Source organism: Helianthus annuus, chromosome 4 (assembly GCF_002127325.2).
Source record: "Helianthus annuus cultivar XRQ/B chromosome 4, HanXRQr2.0-SUNRISE, whole genome shotgun sequence".
NCBI classification, from domain to species: Eukaryota; Viridiplantae; Streptophyta; class Magnoliopsida; order Asterales; family Asteraceae; genus Helianthus; species Helianthus annuus.
In genome coordinates, this window is record NC_035436.2 from 22,384,195 (window position 1) to 22,402,382 (window position 18,188).

At 39.0% G+C, this 18,188-nt stretch overlaps 1 protein-coding gene across 1 annotated transcript; it reads left to right on the plus strand.

Moving 5' to 3' along the window:
• Positions 1-3,273: 3,273 nt before the first annotated feature.
• Positions 3,274-5,220, plus strand: LOC110934440 (serine/arginine-rich splicing factor SR34B). Its single transcript, XM_022177484.2, has 6 exons — positions 3,274-3,580; positions 3,772-3,879; positions 3,986-4,079; positions 4,643-4,708; positions 4,790-4,864; positions 4,957-5,220. Exons 3-6 carry the CDS (start codon positions 3,996-3,998, stop codon positions 5,203-5,205), a joined length of 474 nt encoding a protein of 157 aa, XP_022033176.1. The 5' UTR covers positions 3,274-3,580; positions 3,772-3,879; positions 3,986-3,995; the 3' UTR covers positions 5,206-5,220.
• Positions 5,221-18,188: the final 12,968 nt, after the last annotated feature.

Sequence of the window (18,188 nt, forward strand, 5' to 3'; positions counted from 1 at the left end):
CCCATAAGAATCACAACAAGGTTTAGGTCTTAGGTGATGTTCTACTACTTTAACATATAAACACAAGTTCAACATCAAAGGTTCGAATGAGTGTATATATATACTTAGGTTAGGTACCACATATTATTTAGTCCAATAATTCAAGTAGGAGGTAGAAGATTAGGATCTTCATTTAGGCACCTCGTATTATCATAGATGTCATGTATGGGGTAGGAAGGACATGCTTCCATTTAGGAACCCCTTGAATGTTCACCACTTCACTTGGTGTAACAACAACCAAGGAGGGTCACGAACTAGGATTTGCACAATAACATAAACAACCTAACTATAGAGAAATCATCAAATCATGTGAGGATTGTATGTAGGACAACCCAAGTCGTTCCATAATCACTCATGTATCAAAGGCTATGTTTGACATGATTTGTGGGTTGAAACCCTAAACAAAACACCAAGTTTATGAGGTTTAATCCTCTGATTTTAAATGTCTCAACCTTGTTTTTAAGCTTAACCAACCATGGGATAAGTTGTAAGCATTAGGACATAGGTATGAGATGTGTTGAACACAAGTTACATAGGTTTAAACAAGTTTTTGATAAACATAAAAACAAACAGAAAGTTTATGGACGATTTCGGGGCATTTCCAGGTCTGATTTCTCCAAGGAGAAGTCTAGGAATCGAACCCCATGATTATCCAAGTAAGTAGGAAAAAGAATCAAGTGATTTCGTTAAGAAATGAGTGAGTTATGCTCATTTTCGTGAAGGGGTGTCAATCTGCTCGAACCCTTGCTTTCAGCTATGGTTTGGAAGATGTTTTGAGAGTTTTTAGTGTTGCAAAAGTGGTAGGGAGGCTGGTTATAAGTGGTATTTATAGGGGGAAGGATTAGGGTTTCAATGGGTTGGGCTTTGGAAGTGTTTAGAAGGGGTTACACCTTGAAACTAGCCCACAAAGCCCAACTATATGGGGCTGAATTTTGCTGAATTGGGGCTGCCATATTTCTTTATTTATTTATTCTTTTAAAACATTATAATGAGTAATTTTGTTAATTAAGTTGTGTAATAATATGCAACAATGTTTCCCCTAACTTGTAACAAGGTGAAATATGAAATAAAACATGATTTAACTAGGTAAAAAGTGTAATGTACAAGTATGTAACATGTTTGTAAGTGACAAGTATATGTCACATATTAGATGATTAACCGTTGTATAAATAAGCATATTATTAGGGGTTTTTAGGTAACAATTTGAGGACAAGCATGGACATGCATCGTGAATAAGTATGGTATAAGTATGAATTACAAATAAGGATTCGATGTACAATGAATTCCAACGTATGAACATGTATGAATATGTAGATGGTGAATTTAAAGAAATACGAATTTTATTTATGATCCAAGTCTCGGATTTTACAACGAAAAGACGACTACAATAATACAAGATTTCCAAAAATAGCATTACAAGGCGAGCTTTCTAATTATGGAAAGTATGAAAAAGCAGGGCGTTACATTAGATGACGAGTTCGAGGACGTGTTGGAAGAAGGTTTAGGCCCATCCCGCCGTACCATCCTCGCCGCTCACCCAGTGCTTCCTTCCTGATACGGGGCAATTGGTGGACCCTCACCGTTCCATTCACTTGTGGCCTGTTGTATGTTCCGCTGTATTTTACGAAGATGATTAAATATATATGTGTATATATATATATATATATTTGTTATAGAAAATAATACTTAAAGGAAATACCTACGTAATTTTGTTCAGCAACCGGATCAACCCAATTCCCTTGATTGTCCGTGTGGGTTTTAGCATATGTAGGTACCCAATCCATCTCCTGTTTAACATTAAACTTAGATTAGACATTAAATAAATAAAAGCTTACACACACGCACGCATACATAAAACATTACATTTTTATAGGCGGTGCTACCGTACGACGATGTCCCCCCACGGTATGGTATGGGAATTGTTGTTTCTCGCGTACTAGTGTGTTGGCCTTGCTTCTTTTAATATATTTTTCGTCCCGAAAACCTTCGATGGTTCTCAACTAGTTATCATAGGGCATATCCGCAGGATGGTATGCCCTTGCGCTCGCATTATCATTGTAACCTCCCTTGCTCTTAAATAATTTTTTAGCGTCGTACTTGCGGTCAGAGTACCGCTTCATAAGCACAGCCCTAATACCACCCGTCAAGTTTTTGGCCTCTAAATCACGTTCCACTACATCAAAATTGAAATTTTCCAACAAATTAAATAAAAAAGTTAAAATATCATATATAAATTAGATTTGCATGTGCTTAAATGTTTGATAAAATTTTATGCATATAACTTATTTACTCGTAAGTGGTTCATGAGGGCATCCTTGTAATGTTGTTCAACGTTATCTCATCCAATTTTATCGAACGGGTTGGTCCGCCACATATACAGGCCGGCCTCCCGTGAAAACATATCTCTTGATTTACCAACCGGGGTATACGTGACCTGTCTGTCAAACGTAAGCGATACAGCCCCCCCCCACCCCCGCCTTTTACCAGATGCCTTAGTTTCTCGTTTTTGGCTTTCCCCTAACCTTCTTTACGAGACGCACAGTTTTTTAAGCTTGTTATCTTCTTAATGATTGTTTTAAATTTTGGGCGGAACGTTATGTTTTAAATCATCATTTCAATTTCGATTAGGTGTTTTCTTAGCTCGTTATGATTGAAATGATGAATTCAATATCATGCACGATTTTTTAAATATGTAATGTTCTTCATGGTGGTTTAAATTTTGATGGGTATTTTCTTAGCTCCTTTTGTTTTAAATGTTCTTCATGGTGGTTTAAATTTCGACCAAGTTCTCATGATTTTTTCATTTGTTCTCACGATTCTCACAATATTTAGGGTTCTCATTTAAACCCTTCCCTATATCTATACTACTTTATAATACATATTACAAGGACTTCTTAAAGTCCATAAAAAGTTCCTTAAAACACCCTTAAAGCATGCTGTACAACCCTCTAAAGCACAATATAATTTACAATTCCAATTATGCCCTTCACTAAAAAAACACACGGGATACAACATCAGATGCATAATGTTCAACATTTAAAGCATAAAGAAACACAAAAAATTTACCCTTCAAGGTTCATTTTCAGCCATCCATTTCCCTCACTTTTTCACACGGATCGTGATCTAAGGGCTGATATTCACTTCAAACATATCAACCTTTCTATTCCCTCTCAAACACCCATTATCTTCTTTTCTTTTCATTTGCAGATGGAAGAACCGAGAAGAGAGAGAGAGAGAGAGAGAGAGAGAGAAAGAAAGAGACGGGAAGGAGAGTCGAGAGAGAAGGTAGAGGTGGAAAATGGAACTAGGGTTCCGGCGACGACAAGATACAACGAGGTTGAACGGTGGCGTATATGACATGTGACCACCGGAGCAGATACAGTTGGTGATGGTAACGACTATATTAACAATTCTTGTCGATTTTAGGGTATGAGAAGTTGGGGTGAGTTTTCGATGACAAAAAGTTGTGAAGATATCTGGCCAGAAGATTAGGGTTCCGGAGAGCCCTTTCACTACATAACTGCCATCTTCTCCAACAAAGGTAATAATCGATGCTTTCACTCTTGCTTTATGATTCAATAACTCAAATTGACGTCTATTGTTCAAATAATGGTAACTTGGACCGATATATCATCAATGTCAACTGCATTTGGTATAATATATTTTTTTAGATGAGGTGTGATTTCTGGTATCTGTGTTAACTTTTTTGGTCATTTCATTTTTACATCATAGTCAACCAGGGACTCGGGCTGTTGGTGAGGTTGAGAAGCCGATTACCGGTAAGCTTTTTCTTTAAAACCTATGGATCATACCAAATCTTCTTCCTTCCTGACTGCAGAGGTAGGTACACGCAGCTTCTTCACCTTTTTCGTGGATCAAATTTAACATTGCAATTATATATCTGTTGGGTTGGGTTTTGTGATTTGTAAATTGTTTTGGTTGGTAGGAGGAAAACAATGAGTCGGTCTAGCAGAACGCTGTATGTTGGTAACCTTCCTGGGGATATTCGAGAGCGAGAAGTGGAAGATTTGTTCTACAAGGTAATTTGTTTACATTATTTGGATTTGCAATGCACACAAACATGTTTCAAATGCCCCAACCCAACCCAACTTCTGGTTTCACTTATTGGTTAGAAGAATTTGAATTATCACATGCCACTACAGTGGGAGGGGGGTTATTTCATTTAAACTAAACCCTCCCTGCTTGCCATATGATTTGACTCAAGAGCTCGCCTGCCTGTCTCCTAGGCACAAGGCATAAAAATATAATCCATTTCACAAGGCACAAGTACAACACAGAATCTAATAGAATCAGCAAACACCCCCTTGCCTTACTATTATAAAATTAATACCAAATGTTCACAAAAATAATAAGTAAGATTTGTTCTTCATCAGCCAAATGGTACAGTTCAAATTTTCAAAAGAGATACTGGCTGCATGCTTGCATGTCAGGTTCAAGAAAGAAATGAACTTATTATACACTCTGCGTCCATGAGAATAGTAACTTACCTAGACAAATCAAAAGGTTTAGTTTATGAAAACGTGTTAATTAATTATTTTTTCTGTCGGGAGCAATAAGCTGGGTATATCTTTTCTGTTTTCAGTATGGTCCAATAGCTCATATTGAATTGAAAGTTCCACCAAGACCTCCAGGTTATGCTTTTGTTGAGGTGACCTTCATTTTGCTAATATTTCTGCTTTCTTTAATAATCGTTTTCTGCCCTCATATAATTTATTAATGTTTTCTGTAGTTTGAGGAGGCTCGTGATGCCGATGATGCTATTGGTGGTCGCGATGGCTACGATTTTGATGGGCACAAATTACGGGTTGTTCAGACTTACAAAACACACATGAGACTTATCAGTAGCAGCCAAAGTCTATCCATTTAATGTCACATTGTTTAATTTTGTCTTATCAGGTGGAACTTGCCCATGGTGGTCGAGGCAGCTCATCTTATAAAGATCGTTATAGCAGTCATAGCAGCGGTTGTGGTGGTCGGGGTGGTGGAGTTTCTCGACGGTCTGGTCAGTTGACTTTTCATGGTCGAACCCGACACTGGTGGCTAGCGGGAGCGATGACGGTTCTGTTAAGCTCTGGAATATCAATCAGGCAATTTTATTCGAAAACTAAACGTAACTACGATTATTTAACTAACAGTGATTTATAATCGAAAAATTTGATGTATAATTTGTTTTTCTTACAATTGTTGCTACTGCATGGAAATTTTTTTTGTCGTTATACCAATAGTAGTGACATCAATCACAATCGCATAAAATTTTTTGCTGCATTTGGGACTACAAAAGCTTCCTAATTGCCAAAGATGATTTATCTCCCAGATTATGTTGGGTATAAAATTGTTCCTGGGCATTTTTATAAAAGCGAATTTATTTAGTTTTACCTATTTCATTTGCTATAGATGAAATATAACGCAGATCGAATCAGTCATAAAGTAAGTGGGTAAAACTGATATTGGTTGGTTAAATTTTTGACAATTCTTTACAAACTTCCATGGGTTAAATTTGGTGGTCGTTAAAAAGAAGTCGAGTAGTGTTGCACCAGGTCTTGCATATAGAAAGAATCTGATCCTGGCCAGTTTACTAATTATTAGCCTTATGCGCGTGTGCGCTACATGTCTTACAAATTTTTTGTTGGTTTAAAAAAAGTAAATTGACAAGTTATAACCAAATGTAGCAAGTACCATACAAAAGTTATATTAACCTGAGGGCTGAGGTTATGGTTTTGAATATCTCAAATCATTTTCCATTAAAATAAAATCCAAATAAAAAAAAGGTAGAAGACATCTCTTATTGATAACACGTTACTTATATGACTTATATGATCATAAAACTTCTATCTCATTTTCACTAATGAATAATGATGGCCCTGGTTGCCTTTATTATTGTCTCATAAGTTGTCAAATTTAGTGTTTCACATAGATATAGTTGTTGGTGCACTTGTGTCTGTACTTTGTCTGTATTCGGTCTGATATAAACGATGTCCTGATTTATGTTGTAAGTTGACCAAGTCAACCATCCTCCGGTTTGACTTGGACAACAGTTGAAAGAGGTTCTGATCGAAGGATAGCCTCGAAGGATACACCTGATCCTTCGAGGTGATCGAAAGATATGGTTCGACCATGGTTCGACCATTAGACCTCGAAGGATGATCCTTCGAGGTCCATGCTGATCTTTCGTGTGAACTATGATCGATAGATGATCCTTCGGACCATCTATCAGATCCTTCGATCCAGACCTGCTGAGCTGGGTATATATACCCATGCATGTGTTGAGTGTGAGTTAGTTCTGAAGTTCTGTCATTTGCACCGAGAGATAGAGAGTGTTGAGAGGATTCTGTCCAGAACTCACACACACACACACTTGAGAGTTTACATGTTAGATTTGTAAACATTGAGCTTGTAACCGAACCCTCATTGCATTAATACGACTAGTGTTAATCGGTGAATCTTTGTGTGTTTGTTTCTCTACTTGCTACTAACTCGGTTTGCTTGCTAGCTTGGATTCCGCACTCGCTAGTAGGTTTGTATAACAAGGTTTAGGTTCGTCATCCTCCGCGAAAAGGGACCTACAAGTGGTATCAGAGCCTCGCTCTTTACCTTGTTTAAAACCGGGTTTTTACAAGTTGTGGTGTGTTGAAACACCTGGTTTTGCACCTGTTTTTACTAAGTTTCTTGCATTTTCTTTGAGTAAAAACGTGTCTGAACTAACCGGGAGTGTTCAAGTTTGGGTTGGGTAACATAAAATTGGTTTTTAGAAAACTTTGTGTTTTCCGGTGGTATTCCGGTGTGTTTCCGGTGACTGGCTTAAGGATAAGGTTATCCTTTTTGGGCAATCTTTCAAAAGTTGGTGGGAAAGTTGATCTGACATCCCCTTTTGCCGAAAGTTTGACCTTACCAACCTGTCACCTTTTCACCAACCTTTCACATCAAAGTCAGTTGTGTCAGAGCCTCTCGAAAGATATCTTTCGACATCGAAAGATCATCCTTCGATATCTTTCGATCAAGGAGGGCTCGAAAGATTTATATCCTTCGACCCATCCTTCGAAGTCTGAAACATATCCTTCGACAGAGGAATCTTTTCGAAAGACTAGTGTCCGAAAGATTAGGATCCTTCGTATTGGTGAATCTTTCGAGATCTGTTGTTCGAAAGATAAGGATTTGGCTCGAAAGATAAGGATCTTTCAAAGGGAATCTTTCGAGTTCTTGAATCTTTCGAAATCATTGTTCGAGAGTCAACAGTAATCTTTCGAGTACTGTTGATCCTTCGAACAAGGTTATATCTTTCGATTGAGGTTTGTTTATTGTTAACAAGTTTCTGTGATTTCAGATCTTTCGACCAGGATCTTTCGGTTGTGTTATCTTTCGGATCTTTCTTACTTAGCATTTATTTTGCTTATCTATCATGAATCCGAGTTGGTGGGGAAGTCCGGCTCCAGACAGTGGAAAATACATGAATACCAGTCAATCTCCATCATGGGCCGAATCTCCAGTTTCTACATCCTCACAAGCAAATGCCACTCCAGCTGGTCAATGGGCGTTTGTTTCAAATCAAACTCCGAGTATTCAAAGTCTTCTACTAAGCGAAAGTGAAACCGGAAGTTTAAACAGGCCTCCAAAGTTGATGCATCTTCATGAATATCCGGGATGGGTTGATCGTTTCCATACATATATTCTTGGTCAAAATACAGAATTGTGGTTACGGTTCATTACGGAATTCGATCAAACTATCGAGGTTGCTGCTTCTTCGACAGCTACATTTGCCGATCTTCCTGATGAACAAAAGAAGACGTATGACTTAGAAAAGAAAGCATACGCTATCCTCACTCAAGCACTGAGCAAGGATATTTATCATCAGTTCGTCAGTTTCAAGACTACGAAGAAGTTGTGGGATGCATTGAAGACAAGAGGAGTAGGTAATGAAGCCACACGTCAACTACGACGAGATCTACTGAAGAAAGAATTTGATGGCTTCACATGTATGGATAAGGAGTCCTTGGGAGATATGACAAGCCGTTTCTATCACCTGCTTACTGAGCTGACAAACTTTGAAGTCACAACGACTCCAACAGAGGTGGTAAAGAAGTTTGCCGATGCATTGCCGCCTCAATGGAATAACTTCCTGGAAATCTTGAAGTACAACGGAACGTTGAGAACTACCAATATCAACGATTTCGTGCAGCTTCTGGAGAACAAGGATCAGGAAGAAACGTTGAAGGCAAAGAGAGTTGCAGTGCCACAGAATCCAGAGATGTATTATGGCACCTCCACTACTTCATCTGCAAAAGCCGGTTCACATGCTCCACTTCAAACGGCGTTTGTCACAAGCACGGATATGTACGGCAATCCAGTGCAAGTTCCTGTAAAGCCGCCTCCAACCACAGATTTGTATGGAAATCCAATACAACCACCTCCTCCTCCTCCTGTTCAACAACCACAATATGCCTGTTATGGAGGAACATCATCTGCTGCAGGTCAACAATCAAAGTCAAATCCAGTACAGCTTGACACTTCAAGTTTTTCTAAAATCAGTGTAGAAGTAGCTAAGGAACACATGGAGCTGCTTAACACTGTAGTGAGCGCGTACTGTGGGTTGATAGAAGGTCAGATTGGAAACATTAATCTGACACAAGAAGATTACTGGCAGATTGATAAGGAAGAGATGGACTTGATGGACATCAAGTGGGCCTTTGCGAGTGCTGTGAGAAGAGCAAAGGATTGGATGGAAAGTACTGGAAGAACCAGCTTGGAGAGTAAGCGAGACACCAAGTATGGGTTCGATAAGCAAGCTGTTAAGTGCTTCAACTGTGGTGAACGGGGCCACTTTAAACGGGAATGTACAAAGCCAGCCCAGCACGGGAATCAAAACCCCTTCAGGAACCAAGGCAACCAGCAGAACAGAAACAATGATCGTACATTGGTGCCTGTCAACAACCAAACCAACCGAGCACTTGCAGTTCAGGTGGATGAAGGTTGTGACTGGTCAATCCAGTTGGGTGGTGATGCTCCTGATGGAACAGCATGTTTTGCTCAGATTGTGAAGGAGCTGGTTCACACCAATGGTGGAGAATCTTCTGCCAGTGGTGATGAATCGTCTGAAGATGAAGACTCCTCTGGATACAGCAGGAGTGTTGATGAAGAATCATCCAACTCTGGTGATGATCATGTGGGTGAGACATCTAATGTTTCGGATGATATTGACATTGATGAACTCTTGGGGGAAGCTGTAGCAGAAACTCAAAGAAGATCTATTCTGGTGGATCAAGCTGCTTACTCTTCGTCTTCTCTCCATTCAGCCTTTATGGCTAATGTCGACGGTTCATCAAGTCAGGTATGTGTCGATGAACCCACTGCTGTTAATTGTGATGAATGTGCTAGGTTGCATGCTAGATGTGCTGATCTTGAGAAAAGTATGTCTGAGTTGCAAGGCAAACATGATGCTTTACAAGCTAGTTTGTTTGACTTGCAAGACAAACATACTACTGTGAATGAGAATTTGAGTGACTTGCAAAGTAAGCATGACGCTTTGCAAGAAAAATATGATGTGACCTTTCTCCACAATCAGAAGTTGACTGTGGATCTCTCTAAATGCACAGAAGCCAACATGTTTTATGAAAACCATGAAAAAGAATTTAAGTCAGTAATTGAAACATTAAAGAAGGATAAAACTGAACTGACTAAAATGGTTTCAAGAAAACAAACTGATATTAATTTGTATATATCTCGCCTTGAGAGTATGCAAAAAAAGATGGCTTGTGTGAAAACCGAAAGTGATGCGATCCAACTCAAGCTAGACAGTTATTTGAGTTCTAGCTATGTGTTAGATCACATCATTGACGTTCAGAAGGAAAAGAGAGATGTCACATGCATTGGCTACAAGAAGTGTCCACCACCAGTGAGACATAATTATGACGCCATGCCTGATGAAGAGGACAGAGTTTTCTTTGAACCTACTGTGCCTCTAGATGTTAAGGAGTTTGCTGCAGGACTCGGATACCAAAAGGAAGTATCCTTAGATTCAGATGTGTCAGCAGATACATTTGTGAGTGCTGAACAGAATCAAGATCCTCCAGTTGTGATTGAGGATGCTGATTCGTCTGATGATGAATCTGACGATACTGTTCCAGCAAAGTCTGATGCGGTAGTCAAAAATGAGGACATACCTCTTGAGAATCACATTCTATGTGATCCCCCTGTTCAACCCGCTAAGACTGTTGCAACTGAGTCCTCATCTGCAGGAGAGCCGGAGAGTGTGAATTTGCTGTACACTCTAGTTGGTGATGATAAAATTTACTCAGACAAAGATTTTCCCATTAAGAATGTTAATCAATCCTTAATCTGCAAAGTCTTTGAGAATTCGACGAGTAAGTTCTTGGGAAAGGCAGGACCTAAAGTTACAGTCACCCAGTGTCCTCCAATCCCAAAGGCTGAAGTTCGAAAGCAATTTGGCAACAAGAAATTGCCAACAGTGCCAACACAGCAAAATCACACCAAACCCAAAGGTAAAGCACCGGCTCCAGTGCAAAAGAAGCCGAACCAAAAGAAGAAGAAGAATGTTAACTTTGTGAAATCGACGGGAACAGACAAAATTGAGAAGTTTGAAAATCAATCTAACTTAGATTTTGTCAAGAAAGCTTTTGTCGAGAAAAGAAATGAACCAAGTAGTTCAAAACCTAGTACCTCGGGTTCACAAAGTTCAACATCATCGGCTAGACGATCACATGATTCTTCGGGGTTTGTAGAACGAAGATCATGTTTTGAGTGTGGAACCATTGGGCACATTATTAGAAACTGCCCATATCTTCATAAGCAGAAAGGAAAGGTTGATGATCCCCGTGGTAAGACTGACCGTAAGCCATCTGTTTCCACAAAACAAGATCCCCGACTTGTAAAAGAAAGGGAAAAGAAACAGAAACGGCAACAGGTCAAGAAAATTGAAAAAGCGATTAAAACCGATGTGGTTCATAAACAATCTGTTGTTGTAAAACCAGAAAATTCTAAAACTTCAAATCATCAAGAAGTTAAAATTTTAAAGAAAAACACTGGTGAAACCAAACAGACTTGGAAACCAAAAACGGTTGTTGAATCAGGGGGACCATCACAATTCACCAACCATCAAAGACAAGAAGTTATTGTCATTGATGAAAATGGAAGACCCAAGACCACAATGGCTTGGGTCCCCATCTCCAACTAATTCATTTGAGTTCATGTGCAGGGTGCTTCAGGAGGAACTATCAGTAGTCATTGGATTGTTGATAGTGGGGCATCCAGGCACATGACAGGCGACATGAAGCTTCTCTACGACGTTAAATCTATTAGAGGAGGTTATGTTGCTTTTGCTGGAGATAAAGGTGGATACATAACGGGTGAAGGAATGATATCTAACGGGATTGTCAGCTTTGACAAGATCAATTTTGTGCAACAACTTGATCACAATCTTCTTAGTGTTTCTCAAATTTGTGACAAGAAATTTTCAGTCCACTTTGATGCTAATGGATGTTATGTGCTGAAACCCGGCTTCAAAATTCCAAAAGAATGGATTCTCTTGTCGGCTCCAAGGATAAATGATTTGTACGTCCTTGACATGAGCCAGGCTATTACTACGTCTGCACAAGCAACTTGTTTCGTTTCCAAAGCCACAGAAAAAGACACTATCTCTTGGCACAGACGAATGGGTCACATTCACTTACGCAAAATGAATCATTTGGTTTCAAATGAATTGGTGAATGGTGTTCCCCTCAAAAATTTCCATCTTCAAGACATCTGTGTTTCGTGCCAGAAAGGAAAGCAAACAAAGAAGAAGCACCCTACAAAGAAGATCAACACAGTGGCAGTTTCTCTTGAACGTTTGCACATGGATTTGTTCGGTCCTGTCAAGCACAAGAGTATTCGGGGTGATCAATACTGCCTCGTGGTTACTGATGATTATTCAAGATTTTCTTGGGTTGCGTTCATGGCACACAAGAGTGAAACCTTTGGCATTATCAAAAACTTGATCATTCAGATTGAGAATTTGTATAAGTTGAAGGTTAGGCGGATACGTAGCGACAATGGTACTGAATTTAAGAATCATTCCATGGCGGAGTTTTGCACTTCAAAGGGTATTCTTCATGAGTTTAGTGCAGCTTATACTCCTCAACAGAATGGTGTCGCTGAACGTAAGAACCGCACATTGATCGAGACTGCTAGGACAATGTTGGTAGAGTCACAGTTACCCATTCCATTCTGGACTGAAGCTGTGGCCTCTGCATGTTACACATTGAACAGAGTCCTTACAGTCAAAAGACACAACAAGACCTGCTTTGAGCTTCTTCAAAAACGGAAACCAGATTTGTCTTATCTCGAACCGTTTGGAGCTCCATGCACAATCATCGATCCTAATGGAAAGTTTGGGGCAAGAGCAATTGATGGATACTTTCTTGGGTATGCCACCCCTAACTTACGAGTCTGGAATCTAGAGACTAAAAGGGTCGAGGAATGGTCTGAGGTCAGAGTACAAAGGCACACCTTGCCAGTCAAAAATCCGGGTCAACCTTGGATGTTTGAGTACGATGACTTTTTCAATTCGATCAATGTTGAAGCCGCTGAAGAAAATGCTGCGGCTAGGATGTTTTTCGAGAGTGACAATGCAACAGTTTCACCGGTGGTTCGTCCAATTCTTGTGAATCAAGAACCATCGTCTTCGGTGAACAACAATACTCTCAACAATGAGGATTTTCATGATGCAAACGAATTGAACGAATCTTCAGAGGATGATGAATTTCTAGATGCAGATCAAGAAGCTCCTACAACAGCAGTTCATGGTACTTCAGAGGGTACTCCTCCAGTAGATGCTCATAGAACAGCTGAGGCTACTGCATCATCCTCTTCGTCAATTCCGGGTCTTGAATTGGTTGTTGATCTTAATCTTAACAACCTGGGTATAAATGTTCCAGTTCCAGATAATCCAGAAACAAGGATTCATAATACCCATCCTCAACAAAACATCATTGGAAATGTACAAAGTGGCGTACAAACAAGAAACATGTTGCGAAACAACAACAATGCAGGCTTGTATGCAGCCATTCGAGAATCCGGACAACAAAACGACTGGTCCTTCGCGTGTTATGTCTCACAAGAAGAACCAAGAACGTGGAAAGAAGCCTTGAAAGATAATGCTTGGGTTGAAGCAATGCAGGAAGAACTGCAACAATTCCAGAAGCTGGGTGTCTGGAAACTAGTAGAGAAACCTGCTGGATACAAGAAGATTGGTACCCGTTGGGTTTTCAAATGCAAAAAGGATGACCGCGGAGTTGTTATCCGAAACAAAGCTCGTTTAGTCGTTCAAGGTTTTCGTCAGATTGAAGGGATCGACTACAACGAAGTCTATGCACCAGTGGCACGTCTCGAAGCAATTCGAATCTTTCTAGCCTATGCGTCCTTCAAAGGATTCAAGGTTTATCAAATGGACGTGAAAAGTGCATTTTTACATGGTGTGGTTGAAGAAGAGGTATATGTCGAACAACCTCCAGGTTTTGAAGATCCTATCCATCCCGATCGGGTTTGGTTGCTCAACAAAGCTCTTTATGGTCTTCATCAAGCACCTCGAGCTTGGTATGCAACCTTATCACACTATCTGCTGGAGAACGGTTTTCGCAGAGGTCTTATCGACTGTACTCTCTTCATCAAAGAACAAGATGGAGATCTTCTTCTGGTACAGGTATACGTTGATGACATTATTTTTGGTTCTACTAATGATGTCTTGTGTAGGGAATTCGAGCGCATTATGCAGGATAAATTCGAGATGAGTGCTATGGGGGAAATGACCTTCTTCTTGGGCCTACAAGTACAACAAACGGAGTCTGGGATATTCATCCATCAGACTAAATATGTTGGTGACATCTTGAGCCGGTTCCAGATGTCTGATGCAACGCCCATTGGTACCCCATTGCCAACTAATCACGGAATTACTCCAGACTTGAAGGGAGAAGCTGTTAGCCCTTCTATCTATCGCGCCATGATCGGATCTCTCATGTATCTCACAGCATCAAGGCCAGACATAATGTACCCAACGTGCCTGCTTGCTAGATATCAAGTTAACCCGAAGGCCTCACATCTTGCTGCTGTTAAAAGGATTTTTCGTTATTTGAAGGCGTACCCTGACACTGGTCTGTGGTACCCTAGGGATAATAACTTTGAATTGGTAGCTTTCAGTGATTCTGATTTTGGCGGATGCAAAATCGACGGCAAGTCCACAACGGCTGGATGTCAGTTTTTAGGAAATCGACTAGTTACATGGCAGTGCAAGAAGCAGACGTGTGTAGCTACATCAACATGCGAAGCTGAATACATTGCTGCTTCAAGTTGTTGCTCCCAAGTACTTTGGATTCAACAACAAATGCGGGACTACGGTTTTGAATTCCTAACTACTCCTATTTACGTTGATAATTCTGCTGCTTTAGATATCACTAGAAATCCTGTGCAGCATTCAAAGACCAAACACATCGAAATCAAATATCACTTCATACGTGATTGCTTTGAGAAAAGGCTAATCGATGTTGTTAAGGTCCACACCGATGACCAACGTGCCGACTTATTTACCAAAGCTTTTGACAAATCAAGATTTGACTTTTTATTATTGGTAAACGGCATTAAGGTCAAGCAAGAGTAAAACCAACATCGGAAAATCATTTTTGTAAATATCTTTGTGTGTTTTTAAATTTATCTTAGTTTATTGATTTTAGGGGGAGTAAATCCAAATATCTGAAAATCCAAAAACATCGAAAAATTTCAAAAACACAAAAACAATAGAAAAACAAAAATGAGTTTCCTGGCGAGCAAAAGAGAAAATGATAGTACATCAGTGGTCTATCCAAACCTCTTTAAACCTTAAATGCAAAACGATAAGCAGCTCTATATAAGATGTATCGGTAGGCTCACAATCATTTTAAAGTGTGCAGGGTGATATAAATCTTAATCGACTGAAGACCAGGTGGGAACCATTCATTGGCATATGGTCTTAGTACCGAAATTTCGTTTGATAGATTGCCGAGGTTCTGAGATATTCGGTCTTTATGCTGCTTATCATCTGGGTATCATGGTTGCTTCTATAAATAGACTAAGTCTAAGATCTTCCATGATACTATACATACGTGTACATAATTCATACTGCATTCGACCTCAATAAGTGATAAACAATCACATGTCCATATCAAATAAGTGATAAAATATCACATTTATCCGGGTGTCAAGTTCGTCTCTCTGCTGTACGGAAGTACTGACCTGTTCACGGACTTGCACCTGTGCCCTCATGCATACGAAAATCAAGTTCCTCATCAATAAGTGATTATATCACAAAGGGCTTGTTTTCGAATCAAAATAAGTGAGTATCTCACAACTTATACGGTCAAACAGATGATAATCGGTATACTCACCGGTAAGATGAACTCTCGTGCATACCTTGATACGGGAATGTGTCGTGATGTGGATGAACACCGGTCGGTAAGTATAAATCATACCTTAACGTATCCCCTCGCCATGATTACATCTGATAAGTTGAGCTTAAGTGGACAACAATACCGATAATTGTTATAGGATGCTTATCTTAATGTTAACTAACTGAACAACAAGAGTGTTTTGGCATGACCGTACACTGATATGATTCTCTTACCCTCGAAACTCGCAAAAAGAATGTTTGTATATATTTATTTATTTACTGTTTAACTTTTATTATTTCTTTTAAACAGTTTCGTCGTTTGGTGCATATCAGCACGACATTAGCGGTGATGTCGTTTGATAACACTCAAAGGATTTTAAATTGTTGTCTTTTAATTTCAAAAATACCAAAAAGATTTTAGGCTTGTTTTAATATAAACTTTATAAAAGCCAAAAAGATTTTATTTCTGCTTTATTTTCGATCGTACGATGTTGGAGCTCAAGTCTTCGTTACCTGAAACCTGACTGAAAACCGAACTGACTAAATCTTCATAAACGGTCGAAATTTGCATGTTTTGAAAGCTAAAAACTAAAATTGACAAATTTTATTAAACTTTCAAACTGTCGGACGGTGTTTGATTATGACATGGTCATTCGTGTGTCATTTGTTTATACTATATTCCAAGCAATTGTTCTCATTACGCGTTTAGATTTCTTGCATGTGCAGATTCTAAAGGCTAGGAGAACATGGTCGTTGACGAGCTTTGGAATGAAGACACGAAGGCACTCAATGAATGAAGATGATCGAGTTGCCGCTGGCCATCATCATCACCTCGAAGGATCTTACTTCATAAAGTTAAAGTATTTCACGAGCATAACTCAAGGGGGAGCTTATGTTAAGGGGGAGTTTGTCAGCACACTTCCTACATGATACGGGTAGTTTGTTGATACACTTTCTACTTTCAAGACGTGAAGACTTTGAAGATCCTCCGACATTGAAAACATGATAGGACATCAGAGTCTTGAAGACTTGAAGACCAAAGACCGTCGAAGTTCAAGACGAGTCTACACTTTTAGAAGAACAAGACAAAGTTAGAGATCAAAGACAAAGCTACAGCCAAGGGGGAGTTTGTTGGTGCACTTGTGTCTGTACTTTGTCTGTATTCGGTCTGATATAAACGATGTCCTGATTTATGTTGTAAGTTGACCAAGTCAACCATCCTCCGGTTTGACTTGGACAACAGTTGAAAGAGGTTCTGATCGAAGGATAGCCTCGAAGGATACACCTGATCCTTCGAGGTGATCGAAAGATATGGTTCGACCATGGTTCGACCATTAGACCTCGAAGGATGATCCTTCGAGGTCCATGCTGATCTTTCGTGTGAACTATGATCGATAGATGATCCTTCGGACCATCTATCAGATCCTTCGATCCAGACCTGCTGAGCTGGGTATATATACCCATGCATGTGTTGAGTGTGAGTTAGTTCTGAAGTTCTGTCATTTGCACCGAGAGATAGAGAGTGTTGAGAGGATTCTGTCCAGAACTCACACACACACACACTTGAGAGTTTACATGTTAGATTTGTAAACATTGAGCTTGTAACCGAACCCTCATTGCATTAATACGACTAGTGTTAATCGGTGAATCTTTGTGTGTTTGTTTCTCTACTTGCTACTAACTCGGTTTGCTTGCTAGCTTGGATTCCGCACTCGCTAGTAGGTTTGTATAACAAGGTTTAGGTTCGTCATCCTCCGCGAAAAGGGACCTACAATAGTTTCTGTTAATTTTTTTTGCTATTACTTCAAAATAGTAGAAATTTAAGTAGCACCAATAGTTGAAATTTAAGAAGCACGTTGTAACAAATAGGCAAACAAGCAATATTAATATATAGCCCTTATAGCAATAATGTAAATCTCAACAATACTATGAGAAAGTATAGCCTAGGCAAACAAGCAATAGAAATATGTCTCTTGTAGCAATAATGTAAATCTCAACAATACTACGAGAAAATATAACCTGCATACCAAATGCAAGTACATGACTCAGATTTTTATATATTAAATAATGATTGATTTCTTTCTTATTCGCATGTTTGTTTATTGGTGTGTACTTGCTAATTTTAATCTCAAATTATTATTTGAGACATGTAAGCCTTATGTTATAAAGATAAATCATACCGATTCTATGAAGAAGAAAACTAATAGAAGTACGATATAATATATCACGAGAGATGGATTGATAAACTAACAAAAATAAGTATCGCACTGTAAATTGTCGCCACCACATCCATTGTTGAAAAATTTTAGTTGAGAATTCACGTTTAAAAAAGGGACAACAGATATTTTATCCCACATCACGTGTAAAAAGGAGAAGCCAATTTTTTATTTAATGACGGAAATAAAACACGCATTAGTAATAATAATGGACCAATTTTAACCAAAAAAGTTTGGGCTTAAACCATTGACATAACCATTTAACCAAAATTGACATAACCAATTGGTAGAGTTATCATTTTCCGTTTAACTGACATCTCCGTTATGTAGCAAACACCGACCCAAATCTTTAAGTTGCATTCTTTTATATTGTCAAATTGTTACATCAATTTCAATTTAAAATTTGGGTATACTAATAATATTAAACTAATATATTGTATAAAGTTTTTTACTTAATCAAATATATGTTACACTACTATAATTCAAAAGAAAAAAAAAACGTTCTC